Source organism: Lonchura striata, chromosome 9 (assembly GCF_046129695.1).
Source record: "Lonchura striata isolate bLonStr1 chromosome 9, bLonStr1.mat, whole genome shotgun sequence".
In the NCBI taxonomy this organism is placed as follows: domain Eukaryota; kingdom Metazoa; phylum Chordata; class Aves; order Passeriformes; family Estrildidae; genus Lonchura; species Lonchura striata.
In genome coordinates this window covers 12,377,295-12,393,472 of record NC_134611.1, presented here as the reverse complement: position 1 = coordinate 12,393,472, position 16,178 = coordinate 12,377,295, and the positions used below count along the sequence as shown (strand labels likewise).

The following is a 16,178-nucleotide window of genomic DNA, read 5'->3' as shown; positions in this document are numbered from 1 at the left end:
GCGGCGGCTCCGAGCGCGGCTCCCGCCTGCCCCGGCGCCTTCCGCGGCCCCGGCCGGCCCGCTGCCCCGCTGCCCAATCAGAGAGCAGGGCCCGCCCCCTTCGCCCGTCACGGCCCAATCGGCGCACGGCGGGGAACGGCTGGTCCAGCCAATCAGAGCGCGCCCCGGGGAAACCAACTGCCAGCGCGCGCGCAGGGGGTTTAAAAATGCCAGGGGGCGGGGAGCGCGCAGGCGCAGTGCGGCGATGCGGCGGCGTTGCCATGGCAGCGGGGGCGCCGCCGCCGGGCCGGGCCATGGCGGAAAGGGCCCTGCCGGGGCGAACACGGAACCGACACGCCCCGTCCCGCTGAAACACCGCGCCGGCCTCGGCCTTTCCCAGCCAGGGTCCGGTACTGTGAGTCCCCGCAGAGCCGCCGCCGCCAGCCCCGCGCCCACGTGCCCGCCCCGCCCCGCCCGGGACCCGGAAGCACTTTCCCTCCGCGGGGACAGCGCGGCGGCGGCGGTGCCACAGTCACAGCCCCGGTCACGGTCCCGGCCTCGGCCCCAGCGCTCCCCGCCCGCGCTTCGGCCGCCCCACGGCCGCCGCCCCGCCGCCGCTGTCCTGCTGCTGCAACGCCGCCGCCTCCTTCTCCTCATGAAGCCCGTCGTCGTCTTCGTCCTCGGCGGGCCCGGGGCGGGCAAGGGGACGCAGTGCGCCCGGATCGTGGAGGTGAGGTGGAGGGGCTGCGCGGCCCGGCGACCCGCGGCGCCCCGGCTGCGTGGGGCCCTGGGAGGTGTCGGATCCCCCTGTGGGTCCGTCACCCTCTTTGGGGTGGTCGCTGGGGGTCGTGTCCCGCTCTGCCGCGTGGCGGGACCCCCATCTGCCTTGTCGAGTGTCCATCCATTCCTCGCTCCTTCGAGGCCATAAATAAAAGCAACTGTCCCACATCTCCCCTTTAGTGGGTGAAGTGGTGGGGCAGCCCTTCTGTTCCCGTTCCAGCCCCTGTCAGGCCTCCTAGCCTTTTCCCTTTCCCCTTTTCCCTTTCCCCTTTTCCCTTTCCCTTTTCCCTCTGGGATCACTCTGCTGGTGGGTCTGCCTGCGCCGGCGTCCACCCTGGGTGCTGCCTTGCCGGGCCGGTCCCGCAGCCCATCCCGAGTGGGTGGCTCCCTACACGTCTGCACGGCCACGTCGGTGGCTGCCACCCGGATGCTCGGGCAGCCGGAGCTGCGGGCTGGGAGAGGAGCTGATGTGTCTGATAGCCATTGAGGATACGTGCACTTCGCATGGATCAAGGTCCGTGTCTCCCGGGGCCTGTCCCATAAATGTTACAGCTGGTACAGCAGACATTGCAGGGTGTTGGCTTTTATACCCAGTGCCATCTCAGTAAGTTGTGGAAGTAATATGTTAAAAATAGAACAATTTTTTTTTTCCTGTGACACAATATGATAGAGGTCAAAGGATATCCTGATCTCATAGATCGTTCATCCTTCTTTTTAAAGAGCCTAAGACTGACAGTATAATTTGACTAAACTTTCAGTTATATTATCAAATTTTCAGTTTTCCAAATACATTTTTTCCAGCTTTTTGAGACAACAAATACGCAAGAAAGAGCAGTGGATGATACATGGTGTAGTACTGTCCTTTTAAACACCAAAAACCGCAGGGATAATTACAGTGTATCCAAGTGGATAATTACAGAAATAGTTAGGGATGAATGCTTCCAAGCATGTGTGTGTGTTGGATTTGAAACAGCTATTTTGTTTATTTTTTTTTTTTTTTTTACTGAGCAGTTGTATGTACTTTTCTAATTAAAAGCTATATAGGATCAAAATTTATGCATACCTTCACGGAAAGATTTGGCTAAGAGCTGTGGTGATACCCCTGTTCCTGAATCTGTTGGTGGGAAAGAACCCCAAAATTCCTGGAACAGACTCATTGTGTGTGTCCTCTGTTCTGGTGGTTACCTGGGAGTGCTGTTATAGTTTATCCACGCTGCTGCTACATCCCAGACCTCCGTGTTGTATAACTAAGTTAAGTGAATTTGGTCCAGACTGAAAAATACCGTTATGACTTTTGTTCTGAAGGATTTAAACCTCAAATTACAGACTAGCATTCAAACCAGCATATTCATTAAATTAAATTGTGGGATGGAAGGTTCACAGTGCTCATAAAGCCTTTTTTGTAAGGTCAAATTCAGCCTTTGGCACATAGCAAACAAATGGGCTTAAACTATAGGGGAACCTTGTAGGCTGTCATTAATGGCTTTCAGCAAACCATTAGTGTAGCCTCAGGGCTGAAGTACCTTGTGTGGCTGCTGGCCTGTGTTTAGGAGGATAAATGCCTATAGCTGGATAGGCTGATATAATTGGATAAAGACCACTTTATAAGGAGGAGTTCAAATGAGCCATTGCTACTCAAATCATATTTCCAGCTAGAAACGCAAAAAGAAAAATGTCAGTTGTGTAGTATTTATTTTCTTCTCTAAGCCTGGAAAAGGAAATCCAAATTTGAATAAATGCAACTTTGCTTTAATTCTGCTAATCCTGTTCACTACGTGGAAAGAAGTTTATTGGAATCAGTGAGCTGACAGTAGAAAGCACTCAGACCTGTTGAATGCAAAGAACAGCCTTCCTGCTGGCTCAGACACCTCCACGAGAGTCACTGGCTACATTGGGAGGCAGGGAGGGTCTGAGGTAGTTTAAAGAACAGTTGGACTGATGCAAGTGTGCTGGAAAACTTCAGAAAAAGGGCACATGAACAGGGAAGTGTGGGTGAAACACAGCAGAGGTACTGGAGAGCAGCAGCACAGCTTGTCTAAGCACAAATCCTCCCTGTGGCCCCTGGCAGCCCCCAGAGAGCCCTGCTGCAGGCGAGTGAGCAGCCTGTGTGCAGTCAATGCTGCCTTTAGGTTTAAAGTGTATTTTTATTTGTGTTTTAAACCCTGTTGGCAGTTTGCCACAGAGAAAAGGGGGCTGTAGCTGAGTAATAATAAACCTCATTCATCCTTGTTGTAAATGGACGGAATAATATTAGTTTACATTTGGAATTAATCTGACCCAGTATCTTGCTGTAGAGCTGAAGGTTGTGCTGAACAAAAAGTCAGTATGAGCTATAAATACGTTTTGGTTGCTATTCATACTGGAGATTTGGGACAGAGCACATCACATGTGGAAGAAGTCTCATTTGGCTGAGGTGAGCTCTTGTATGAATTTAGCATCAAACCATTTTTATTAAAAACCAAGGGTGTCTGTGTTTTGTAGAGTAAAAGAGATATTATGTACTAAGTACCTGGGAACAATTTCTTAAAGACGTTTTGTAATTTTTTTGCAGGCTGTGCTTTACATTCCCAAAAAATGGAGATGGGTATCCCATGTTGTAGGTGAAATATGTATTTGTTAAATACTACTGTAAATCTTAACTGCTCAATATGTGTGTGCTGGAGTCGCTGAATGTGGAGAAGGCATGTATTCGTGCCAAATTTGGACACAAATGGAGAAATTATTTGAAGGAAGAAGACCTAATAACAAGTGGAAATGGGTATTGACACAATGTAAGAAAGGGAACAGTGGGTAAGTGATTAGGATTCTTTATCTCCACAGATAAGGTTAGATGAGACAGCTGAACCAGGCTGGTTTTCTCCGATACGGAGGGAAGACTTAACTCCTGCATGTTCCACAGACACAGAATTGTCAGAGAAATGCAAATACAGCAGAATTGCTGCTGTTCTGGAGCAGTTCCTCCTATTTAGAGAGGGATGAAGCAGAATTCCCTCTTAAGTTCTTATCCTCTCCCTTCCAGCTCTGCAGATTAACTCCTGAAACCTTCCACAGCTTTGTTAGGTGCAGCCTGCCATCATCTGGGACTGTTGCGTGGTGTCGTGTGAGGCAGAATATTTGAGCTCTAGTTGAATGATGTCATTTGAATGCAGGTTCTTGCAATAACCTTCATGCATTCCACAGTGTATCTTCTGTGACTGTGAGATAATGAAATGTGCTTTATTGCTGACTTCTGAACTTTGCGTAAAAAAATCATTATGGTAAAGTCAAGGAAAAAAAATGCATTCAGCAAATCTGCACAAAATATGCTTTCTTGTGCTTAAATTTTAAATCCTTCTAACCTCTGCTTGAGATGCAAAGCTCTTTGGTTGATGGGTAGAATAGTAACTAAATAATTTGTCTTTATTCCAAGCAAGATTTGAGTTGTACTTTTTTGTCTGTTTGTTTTGGCGAGGTGATCTGTAGAGATTTGGGCTATGCAAGGCATTGCTCTCTGTGTACCTAAAATATAATTCACCTCCACCATAGCCCTATCCTGTGTGTTTATGGTTAAATCTAAAATTAATTCCGCAAAGTGGGATGCTCAGCCTTCTCATTTTTATAAAGGCATAAGTTAATACCCAAATGGAAAAAGCTGTTAAGTTGCTTTGGGATATATGATAAGGAGATTTCCCAGGGTAAAGGAAACAATGCAAAGAAGTATTCATTGTATCAGAAATGGTCCTCTGAAAGTAGCAGAGGATTTAGGTTTTGCTGTCATGTGTTAATTGTCTTCTAGAAGTCTGCTGTGATACAGCGTTAACTTCCTTGAAATAAAAACAGGGTTTAAATTGTTTGCTTTAAACTCAGCTTCTGAAATTTCTTTAATGAGTATCATGTATTAGTATTCTACTTAGCTTTAAGTTTTCATAGTTGATTTTTAGAATATAAATTTGTATTTCTGAACTTTGGAACTTATTTTAAAAAACATGGTGAGTGTTTAAATCTACCTCCTGAAGGTTTATCCCTGAACATTTCAATTTTGCAGAACACTAGGCATTAGATTTTGGACTTGAGTCAGTGCTCCTGAAGCAGCTGGGGTGCTCTGTTTGCCACCCTTCTCTTTTGGAGGCACTGTCAGTGGGATGTCCATTGTGTGTTTTGGTTTGTTAATGTGGGGTTTTGTTTGTTTTTGTGTTCCAGAGACAAGAACATATTTCAAACTAAGAAAATTTCTTCATTTTTAAAAACTGGAATAAGCTGACAGAAGGTCTACTGCTGCATTATAGTCTGTGCCCCAAAGATTTAATTCCACATGCTAGTAGGACTGACAAGAGCTTTCTAGGTTAAAGAAACCCCAAAGGCTGCACAAGAAGAACTGCTTTTCACAGTTCTGTTTTTATTTTAACTAGTTCTTGAATGGTGTATGTAGCAAATTTTGGTTATTTATTAAGATTGCCCAAGATATGACAGGTCAGAACTAGGGCAATAAAAGTTTGTATTTTATTTGTTTAAATCTTAAGCCCTGTGACTTTCATTTTCAAACTAACAATGATAAGCCAAGATAGGAGTCAAGGTCAAAGCAGTAATTTGTGTTTCTCTTGCTTCTTGGCTTCTGCTCTCTTAAGGAAGTCTCAAGCTGTGTGTTTAGTGGGAAGATTTGTTGCAGGACCACCAGGGCTCAATCAGAAATAAACCTGTGCCCCACGGAAGGGGGTGTGGAAGGAGTCCCAGCGTCAGCTGCTGCACACCTCTGATCCCTCCTGGCACCTCTGATCCTCCCTGGCTGCCTGAGATTGCTGGGGCAGACTCCACCTGCTTCCAGCCTGATGTGACTCATGGATTTCCATTTTTATGCATCTGTTTATTGTATTTGCTGAAAACAAAGCGTGTTCTGTCTGCAGAGTGAAAGTTGCAAATCCCAGCTGACAGAAGGAAGCTGGAAGGGCATCTTGGGGAAGCTGCAGTCTCGGGTTGGAATTTGGAGATGTGGAGCTCACAGCTTGTGTGTCGCAGTTTGTCCTGCTGTGACTGGCCAGGCTGATCAAACAGCAAGTGGTAATCTGATCTGCTCTATCCACTACTGCTGTGATGGGATGGATGGAAATTTGAGTTTGCCTTTTCATTTCACTGGGATTTAAAAAAAAATATTTTTATGTTTTATTCTTTTAAAGCAAAAGAGGAGAATGATCTTGAGTGGTGTTGAAGACAGCACTTTTTCTTTCACAGTTGATTTTTGTAAGTTATATTTGGAGACCCATACTTCAAAAAATGGTTTTAGAAATAGTGAGAACTTGTCTAATAAATAGATGTGGTGCTCATTCTACTCTTGCCAGTTTTAATCAAGGTGTTTGGGGCACAAAATTTTCTTTTATTTTAGCTGAGAGAAACCCTTGGCAAGTGTCCTGAATTAGAGCAAATCATCACAGCACCAAGGGTTTGCACTACTTGTGTAGTAATGAGAACTTGTGTAATAGTAACTTACCGATTTAATCTTTTTTTCTTCTAGATCACACCAGTCTGACAGCATAGCAGAAAACATTATCTCTGAAATGCATTTTAGAATAGTTAATTCTACATTTTCTTTTTTCTTCTCTGTAATATCAAAATCTCTCCAGATTTTAGGTGCTTGGCATCCACGTATTTGGAAATTATTTTTTGACCTATTTTTTTTTCGAGTTGTCCTTTCAGTGTGACATTTTGTGCCTAGTAAGAGCTAGGGAAACTGCTTTTTCATTATTTGGCCACCTTTTTCATTATTTGGTAAGAGTCCTGCTCCCTTTTTGATTGCAGAGGAGGATGCAGGAGTGGCAATGAGTCACATTGTGTGGATTGCATCAGGATGTGCTTGGCCCTGCTGGGAAGTCCTGCTGCCCAGGGCAGACCTTGTCCAGGCCTGAGAGCGTTTTGACCCGTGTTTTGTGTGGTTCTGTCACAGTCTCTTCTGCGAGCCCTCGGCGCTGCGATGATTTGCTGCGGCTCAGGATGCCTGCTGAAGGTTTCTATGACCTAAAATGAAAGAAAACTTTGTGCCCTGAACGTCTTGATTAAAACTGGCAAGGGTAGCACGAGCTCCACATCTCTGAAGCCTTCTGTGTGTGGAGCAGCAGCCAAGCCGCTCTCCCCCCTTGTTTGCATTGTTTAAACCCACGTGTTTTCTTTGGCGCTTGGCTCAGTACAGTTCACAAATAGATGTTTTGCCCCTGAAGGAGAGGTTTGTTTTTCTTATTGCCTGGTTAAGCCATTCTGAGAGTTAGTCTTGAATATAATTTATTATTATCTCAAACAAGTCTATTTGTACAAAAGCACTTTAAAACACTTCTGTCTTTTGCTTTCCAGTTCAGCTGTTAAAAACTACTTTAGTTTGCCCTTGCAAAAGACGGAGAATTCCAAAAATTTTCTGACTCCATTTCGTTTTCATGCATGAAAAGGGGAATGCCAAGGAAAATTAAATGGTTTGGTAATCCTCTAAAACCTAAGGGATTATATTTTCCTCCTGTTTTCTTCTTTGTAGAAACCTGATGTTAAAAAAAATCATCATTCTATAACTTTAGCAAGAAGAGCTACATGTTAATTTAGCATTCAGCAGAGTAATGTTTCTTGCTTATAAGGAACAATTTATTCTGGTTTATGGCTTCTGTAGGTTATAAATATTTAGATTTGCAATTAGTTAGGCATATCCAAATGCAATGTACATTAAAGCAAGAGTACAGTGAGCTTACAGAGGATGTCTGCGAAGCTTTTCCTTCACACTTATTTACAGCAAAATCTTGCTCCTGTTTCTTGCCAAATGTGTACAGTTTTGGAGATTTAAGTAATTATATCCCTTCTTAAATTATGACTATGGCAGAACTAACTTTCCATGCTTTTGTGGGTGAAATTGGAAAGCAACTGAAATGTTTTAAAGTCACTTAGTGGGTTGTGTAATATTTCTGTTGTACTTAGTTCAGTAGCCAAGTTTTTAAATCCAAAGTTCACAGCCTCAGCAAGTGTGTAGTCACATTATTATGCCTCTCAGACACCTTGTTTGAAATTTGCTTTGGATGTTGCTGCAGCCAAACTGATAACCCTGAAGTTTTTTGCTGCTGCTTTTGTTTTGTGTAAAAACTTTCAGATGAGAATGTTATGTGCGTGCTGTGTTTTGGATGTATAGCTAGCTTAGGTAATGCCAAGGAGATGTCTTTATTGCCTGTTTTGATGGACTTATATTTGGTCAAGGAGCATAGTGCACTTTGTTAGTTTTCTTGCAGTGTTAAATGAGCTGAGAAAATTATTATTTGTAACAGTGCATTTCTCTTTGATAGGAATGCATTTGTGTGCTTGCACTAGGTATCTATTTACAATGATAAATGCCTGAGAAGTTCATGTCTATTAAATACTTCCATCAGTAGTTTTCATAAGTGACTATTTTAGCTGTAGTTTGAGGTGAAAGAGCAATGGTGTGTGCTGTTTTCCTGCACACTGCTATCATCTTGATAGATCTGAATCTGATCTCTCTGTTTACTCTATGTGGTGTGACAGACGGTGGAACCAGTGTAGCTGTTTACCTTAATCTACCACGTCATCCTTAGGAGAAGTCACTGCTTTTCCACAAGGGCTGCTCTCCATGGTCATCCCAGGGAAGGAGGTAGCAGGGGCTGGAGGACTGTTTGTGTAGCTGCTGTGTTACAGGTGATTTCACCAAGGTAGGGGAGGAAGCTGGTGCCAGAAACCACAACATGAACATAGAGATTTCTGACTTAGCCTGTGTTTGGGACATTCTTCCAGCTCCAAAGGACCTGCAATCACCCTATGTATTTTCTTTAAGTAGGTAATTAAACAAAATTATTGTCTTATCTTGTTTCCAAACATAACAAAACTGCTTTTGAAAATGGTACAGAAATACCTGACCAAAGCCCTGTTGAGCATTTTCCCCAAGGATGTCCAGTTCTGGGCCCCTCACCTCAAAAAGACATTGAGATGCTGGAGTGTGTTCAGAGAAGGGTAATGGAGCTGGTGAAGGGTCTGGAGAGTGAGTCCTGTGAGCAGCAGCTGAGGAAGCTGGGGGGTTTTAGCCTGAAGAAAAGGAGACTTAAGGGAAACCTTGTCATTCACAACTCCCTGAAAGGAGTTTGTACTAAGATAAGAGTCGGCTTCTTCTCCCAGGCAGCCAGCAACAGGACAAGAGGAAATGGCCTCAAGGTGCAGCAGGGGAGGGTCAGGTTGGACATCTGGAAGAATTTCCTCACTGATGTGGTTGTCAGACACTGGAAAAGGCTGCCCAGGGAGGTGCTGGAGTCACCATTCGTGGAAGAGTTCAAGAAATGACTGCATGTGGAACTTAAAGCTTTGGTTTAGTTGTCACTATGATGTTTGGTCAAAGGCTGGACTTGATGATTTTGGAGGTCTTTTCCATCCTTAATGACTCTGGTTCTTACTGTGTGTGTTACGTGCAGAGTGTGCTTTATTGTCAGATTGCACACTGAAGATGGAGCAGATCCACCGCTGGCAAGATGCTGTTCCCTGGGTTTTCCTGTTGCAATGCAAGGGTAAACAGGGCTGACACTGCTGGCTGATGTTAGGTTTGCACAAATGCTCTGACTGAAGGGAGCCTGTGTTTGTTTTTCCTGTTGCAGAAGTATGGCTACACACACCTTTCTGCCGGTGACCTTCTCCGGGACGAGCGGAAAAGGCCGGGCTCCCAGTATGGAGAACTCATTGAGAACTACATTAAGGAGGGGGAGATCGTGCCAGTTGAAATAACAATCAGCTTGCTGAAGAGGGTAAGGGAAGGGCTATTTCCTTGCTGGGTCACTCCTGCAGAGTAAGCAACAAAGCAGTGGCTGTCTTCTGACAGAACTGCATTTCCTCCAGTGTGAGCAGTATGAATGGGCAGACACAGAGCTGCTTCTCTCAGCACTCACTTGTGTTTCTTTGTGACTGCTGGAGAGCTGATGGCCTCTCATACCTGGGGATCTGTGAAAACTGGTTATGTTTATTTTCTTGTATTTTTTAGTAGCTCTAGGAAAAGCAGTGAAACTATATTTCTTATTTTCCTGCACTAGCTTTTGGACCTCTTGGTCCGTTCAGTCATATCTGATTTGGATGTTGGAGGCCTTAAAGGCACTAAGATTTGTAAGTTTTGTCAAAATAGATAGTCAGGTGAAGGAGATGACCACCTACTGATGTTCTTGTGAAAGGAAAAGTTTCAGCCTCTGTTGGATGTCCATGAAAACAATGAGAGTATCTCTTTTAAGTCAAAAAAAGGCTGCTGTTCATGGCACTAAATTTATCTGGAGTTTTTCCTTCCAAATTAACTTCAGATCAGGGATGTTCTGATGTCTTATTGTATAAAGACACTTCCCGGTATCTTGTAGAAAATAAGCTTTAAAGCTGGGATTTATTATGAGATTTGTTTGTTACGAGATTTTTAAGCTTTGTGAAATAATTAATTCAGTTTGAACAGTAGCTGTGTTGGCGCATCAGTGAATTAACCAGCATGCATTGAAAGTGAAACAAAAGCACATTTTGTAAATCTGCAATAATCCTAAAATAAATGCTTCTCAACTTACCATGTCAACATCTTGGGGGTAAATTAATAAGTAGATAAATATGTGCAGGAGATTGTGAATTGAATTATCTTTTATCAGGCTATGGATCAAACAATGGCTGCCAATTCCCAGAAGAACAAGTTTTTGATTGATGGATTTCCCAGGAATGAAGATAATCTTCAAGGCTGGACTAAGACTATGGATGGAAAAGCGGATGTTTCCTTTGTTCTCTTTTTTGATTGTGACAATGAGGTAATGAAGTGTGTAATTCTGTCACTTCCTTTCTTGCAATATTGTGGGAATCATTCAAGAAGAACAATTAAGCTCTGACAGGGAGAATGGGCTAATGTAAGAGTAGAAGGAAAACTTGGCCTGGGTGTTTGAAGGGTTTTTTGGCAACTTATTTTAGCACATGAAAGGTTGCCTGTTTATTGGAATAGACAGCTAATAACACTTGGTGTAATCATATGTGAATAAATCATATTGAGGAAGTACTCCGGGCAATTGCATTCTTAAAGAAAATTTATCAAAACTTTAAATACATTTTACAGAATTATTTGTTACTTTTCAGAAAATATTATTCTGTTTACTCTTAGTAATTTGTTGTTTAGTCCAAAATGACTTGGTGCAATGTCTGTTTTAATTCTGAAGTGCAGCAATCTTTATTTTCATAGTTATGAGCTGTGCTCATAACTATGAGGATAGTCAGTAATCAACATTTTATTCAGCAAGTCATTAAATTACAAGGGCATTTTGACAGTGATGTATTACATTCATTTAACACATGCCATGATATGCTGTCTTTTTAATTTGTCAGTGCCCTTGAACATAAAAACTGTTATGAGTATCCCAGCACCTTAAGCTGACTTTTTTTTTTCCTGTTGCCCCTTTCCCCAACTTCCTGAGATTTTGGTCTCTTTTTTTTTTTTTTTTTTTTTTTTTTTTTTTTTTTTTTTTTACTTATTTGCTATCATTTTGTAATCTTAAAGAGCACATGAGGGATTACAATTTTTCTGTTAAAACCTTAAATAAGACTAAATTAATTTTTTCACTTCATGGGGCCTAATTTTTGTGATTTTGATTTTTTTACTAGATCTAAAGATACGCAATGCCTAAATGATCTTTACTATGATTGTACTGAGTAGGAAAATATTTTTTAACTCTTTTCCTCTTCCATGAGTAGGATAAGAGTATTCACAGAGTGTACATGTGTCAGCTTTGCTTATTTAGCTAAAGGTTTAAAAAACTTAGTTCATTGGGACACTTCTAGCTATGGTTAGTACTTCATTTTTTACTTAGATTTTGAAGTCTTCATTATAGCAATGTCAGATAAGAACATTTTAAGTGACAGTAACTTAGTATTGTCAGTTTGCCTTACAAAATTCGTGAGAGAACAGACAGTGACTTTCCTTTAGTGCAGACATATACTAATAGTCCCATTTGACATGCTGCTTTTCAAGAAAACCTGAAAATCAGGTAGTTTTCTTTTTTTATGTCTCAGGTTGAGGATCAGTCAAATCACAGAGTTTGGTGTTGCTTTTAGTTCCTCTGACCTCAATCCTGTTCTCAAGAACTGGACTGTAAACCATCATCCTTCTCTAGAAGACACTAACTTCCTGTGTGACTTGTGGTTACCCCACCAAATCTGGACTGTGTTTTGTGTGCCAGGCCAATTTAGATTTACAGGATTTTTGTCTGTTCCTGCTCTCAGGATGGCAGCTGGTGTTCCTGGCTGCAGTCATCCTTTTGATGTTTTTTTGTAGATATGTATTGGCCGCTGTCTTGAAAGAGGCAAGAGCAGTGGTAGGAGTGATGATAACCGGGAGAGCCTGGAGAAGAGGTACTGGCTTCAAAACTTTTCAGTTCCCTTCTCTTTATATTTTTCTATGTAATGTGTTCTTTTTCTCCTTGTGCTTTCTCTTAGAATTAATACATATCTGCAGTCTACTAAGCCGATAATAGATTTGTATGAAAGAATGGGAAAAGTCAGAAAAGTGGATGCCTCTAAATCTGTTGATGAAGTAAGTATATATGCCAAAAAAAACATGGGGATGGCAGGGTGCATATTTTTGACATTTCTTCTGAGATGTGTATGTATGTGTGTGTGTGTGATTAGCCTGCTAATGAAGCAGTTATGTTATTACTCAGGGATGTTGTGGAACTCTTGTTTGGACTCTTGAAGGACCCAATAAGATGTGAATAACTTGAGGAAATTGATCTGTTCTGCTTGAGTGTGAGCTGAACTAAACACATTTCCAGTGTTTCTGTGTTTAACAGGGTCTTGCCTTCTTCATTTTCATGAGCTTTTGCTCTTCTCAAGTAGTGTTGCTCTTCTGTCCACTTCCCAAAACTGATGCCAGTATCACTGTTACAGAATTACTGTGAATGTTTTAAAAAAACCCTGTATTTTTTTGAAAGTAGTGTAAAATACTGTTTATGTTGGTTTAACTTGGAGTAACTGTTTGATGAATGCTTCATAAAATTCTTCTTTATCGTTTTAGGTTTTTGAAAAAGTTGTACAAATTTTCGACAAAGAAGGCTAATTCCCAGCTTGAAACTCCATTTAAACTTGTGCTTGAATCTTGCTTGAATAGCTGCTACTGCAGTCCACTCTTTGTAATTATTTTAAAAGATTTTTTTATTTTTTTTCACATATCTAATGATGATTGGTAAAACAGTTGATCAGAAATGGATCTGTTTTTTAAATAGGAAATAATTTCTTGTGTCTATAGTATAAAGTTTCAGGGTTCTCCATTACTGCAAGTTCAGTTGCTCACATGGCAGAATCACAGTTAGTACATCTTTCTAAAGAAACTGTTTATTCTGTCACAGTTCTGTGCCTATCATGGGCAGTCCTTCTTCTTCCTTATCGCTGTACTCCTACTTTCTTCTTAAAGATCAACTGAACAGCATTAATCAATGAAGGACCCATATACCTTAGGTTTTCATGGATGCTTGGACCAAATTTAGCAGGTTTTTTTTTTTTTTTTTTTAAGTATAATTTTGCCCAAAATTCCCTTATATATCTCCAGACCTGAATTCTCTAAGTCAAGCTACAGTTAGTATGAGAATCTGTTTTAGCAGTTGTCAAAAAACTATTAAATATGCTTTTCAGGAACAGACATACAAAGTACTTTTTGGAAAGTGGTGCTTCCTTATGACTCTGGATGTAAACTGTCTTGCAAGTTCTTGGATGACATGGCCCTGGATTTTTCCTTGTTTTCATTTGCAAAAGATTAAGAAAGTCAGTTTAGATTTCAATACTCATTTATCTTAAATGATAGCTATGTTCTTAACTGCAGCATAGTATTCACAAGATGGCAAAGTTCTTAAAAAGTGTACAGTAAGCAAAATCTTCTGACAGTTCTGTCTTTTGTAACAAGTGGAATGGATTCTCTCTATTATTATTGAAATACTGTGTTACCAAATGCTTTAAGGTTTGTTACCTGGGGAAATATTTTTAAGGTTAAACTAGTGAATATGTTTCCCTTAAAATGTGTAATTTTAATAGTTGTTTGTTTGAGAAGTTTGTAAGTTATTGCACTTTTGTTGCAGTGGGGTCAGCTGAGGGGAAGATAATTGCAGAAAAAAGTTTCATTCCCTGAAACAGAGTCCTGCTTCCCCATATTCTCTTGAATAAGCCAAATGCAGTCAGCAGGAGGAGCTGAGGTGAGCAGGAAACTGGTTGAAACAACCTGGTTGAAATGTTTGCACAGATGTGGTGCAATTTTGTCTTTTGTTTAAGCTTTTCTGTCCCTTATATAGTATGCATAGGTCTGGGGGGGCCCAACCATGCATTCCTTTTGTGCCCTAAGCTTCCACTGATGGCATGAAGATGAGAGTTTTAACTGATTTTAGTGCTGGAGTGGTTGTTCCTACATTAACTGACACTCTAATTGGTTTGTGACATGCTAATGACGCAGAATTGCAATTTGGAAATTTTGATGCTCAGCTTTTCTTTAGTCACGACTTCATTTAGAAGAAGGTTTAAATTAAGCTTAGTTTTTAATTAGAATCAGATGTATTGGTCCTCATTTTGCAGTCAGATTTGTATTTTCAGGAATTCTTATCTCACTGAGGTTGCTGAGGCTCCTGGACTGGGGAAGAAATGGGTGCAGAACCAAGGGTAAACTGCAGTAGCTTTTCCACTCTGGTAGGAGTTCAGGCAGTGGACTGGCCACAAAGAGCTGTTTACTACTGCAGAATATATGGACATGACTGCTTTTGTGAGTGTGGGAGGCCAATGCTCTCACTTCATGAATTTCTCATTTAAAAAAAATAAAATAAGAAAACCTGGAATTTAACTCTTGTTAACTCTGTATTAAGTATGCTGACATGGATAGGATCCAGCAAAACTGCATGTTTTAATATGAAGGTTAGAATCAGGGTTTTTCAAAAAATACTTCAATCTGGGTTCTTTAATCCAATTAGAGAGATTTCATTAACTCTTGCTTCTAAGTTACTGGTTTTCACAAGTTCTGTTCAGAATTTTCTCTCATCATATACTTTCTGGTGTATTTAAGTGCTAAAACAACCTCTGAAGCAGGTTTTAGAAAAACACCCAACAATGTTTTGGCAGTATTGAATTTGGAGTGGATTGTAATGTGTCTGTGCAAGGACTAGATTTTTTTGTCATTTTATTTATTGAAGATGCCATTAAATGTGTTATCACTTCTTTCAAGATGGACTTATGATTGAAATAAAAATTAAAGGCAATATGCGAATGTGTTGTGTCCATTTAGCAGCAAAACTGTATAAAGAATTTGAGGAGATCCAATAAACTTTGTTCTGTGGCTTAATGAGTGCTTGCCTTACAGTTATCTATCAAAAGGATATTTTTCATATATATCCATCTGTGTAAAGTAAGTATTTATTAGAGTTAAATACTTCACGTGGCCACATGCACATATATGTGTATAGAAGTTCAGTTTTCACCATCAAACTGAAGTCCTGAAGGTCCTTTTGAGCACAGGAGATCAGGCCATTGCCTGTGGCATTGATACTTTTTCTTGATTATACAGGTTTATCAAACGACTGTATTCATATAGTTGTGCAGTGATAATTCATTTGGCACGTGTCTGAAAGAAGAGTGACTTGGAGTGGTGTAGGAAACACAAACCTATTGTGCACCTGCTGTTGGAGACATTTTTGGCCTGGATTTCTCATAATTCCTTGCTCAATCTGCAGCTGATCCCCTGACCGCCATTCTGCTGGCTCTGCAGCATGTGTGTACGTGCTCTACTCCAGGCTGTTCTTAAAGGAGATTTGCACAGCATAATATTCTCTAGAAAAGAAACTGAGAGGCTGCCAGGTTCATTTTAAAATAGCCCATTTTATGTTATAAAAGAGTTTGTTTTGTCATGTGTAGCTTCCCATTAAACAACTTGTTGAACTTAAAATCATAGAATCATTTGGGTTGGAAAAGACCTCTAAGGTAGATGATCCCTTCCAACTTGAAACTTTACACTGGAAAGATTTGCAGAGGTGGTCTGAAAGGGGTGGGGGAAAGCAGGGGATTTTTCAGTAGTGCTCGATACCTTTCTGCTGGTAAACTGCAGAGGCTAAACTTTTGCTGAAACCTCACCCTGAACTTGTAGCATCTCCTCAAGAATGGACTGAAAGAGACAAAGCTGCCCATTGGATTTGTACATTTTGGACAGAGATTTTGAGTTAAGGCTCTCACTTCGGGGATAGGAGCAAGCAGAGGAGACCATAAACATGCACTTGAGGATTGCCTCATTGTAAGATATCCCCCACGAGGAGCAATTTGTCCTTAATAAGAAGAGCTGTCTCATAAGGGAGTTCTGAGGTCTTGTGGAAAATGGTGTCTTACATCTGTGTGCTGCTGCCCAGGCTGACCTGGGGAGAAGGGGAGAGTTAATTGAAAAAACCACTCAGTTCAGAGCAGAGCTG

The 16,178-nt window shown here is 41.3% G+C and overlaps 1 protein-coding gene across 2 annotated transcripts; it reads left to right on the top strand.

Annotated features, from left to right (window-relative positions):
- Nucleotides 1–503: 503 nt before the first annotated feature.
- CMPK1 (cytidine/uridine monophosphate kinase 1) lies at nt 504–14,981 on the top strand. Of its 2 annotated transcripts, none has more exons than XM_021529024.3 (6): nt 504–709; nt 9,351–9,497; nt 10,365–10,517; nt 12,029–12,105; nt 12,190–12,286; nt 12,767–14,981. In XM_021529024.3, the coding sequence occupies exons 1-6, from the start codon at nt 635–637 to the stop codon at nt 12,806–12,808; spliced, it is 591 nt and encodes a 196-aa protein (XP_021384699.1). In that variant the 5' UTR covers nt 504–634; the 3' UTR covers nt 12,809–14,981. The 2 variants fall into 2 exon arrangements, with proteins under 2 accessions (XP_021384699.1, XP_021384708.1); XM_021529033.3 differs by lacking the exon at nt 504–709 and adding an exon at nt 2,904–3,172.
- The last annotated feature ends 1,197 nt before the right edge of the window (nt 14,982–16,178 follow it).

Excerpts from the sequence above, each read along its gene's own strand:
- CMPK1 (XM_021529024.3), top strand. The coding sequence starts at position 635 with ATGAAGCCCGTCGTCGTCTTCGTCCTCGGCGGGCCCGGGGCGGGCAAG. Across the intron at positions 710-9,350 it reads AGTGCGCCCGGATCGTGGAG|AAGTATGGCTACACACACCT; the intron begins GTGAGGTGGAGG and ends TTCCTGTTGCAG. Across the intron at positions 10,518-12,028 it reads TTTTTGATTGTGACAATGAG|ATATGTATTGGCCGCTGTCT; the intron begins GTAATGAAGTGT and ends GTTTTTTTGTAG.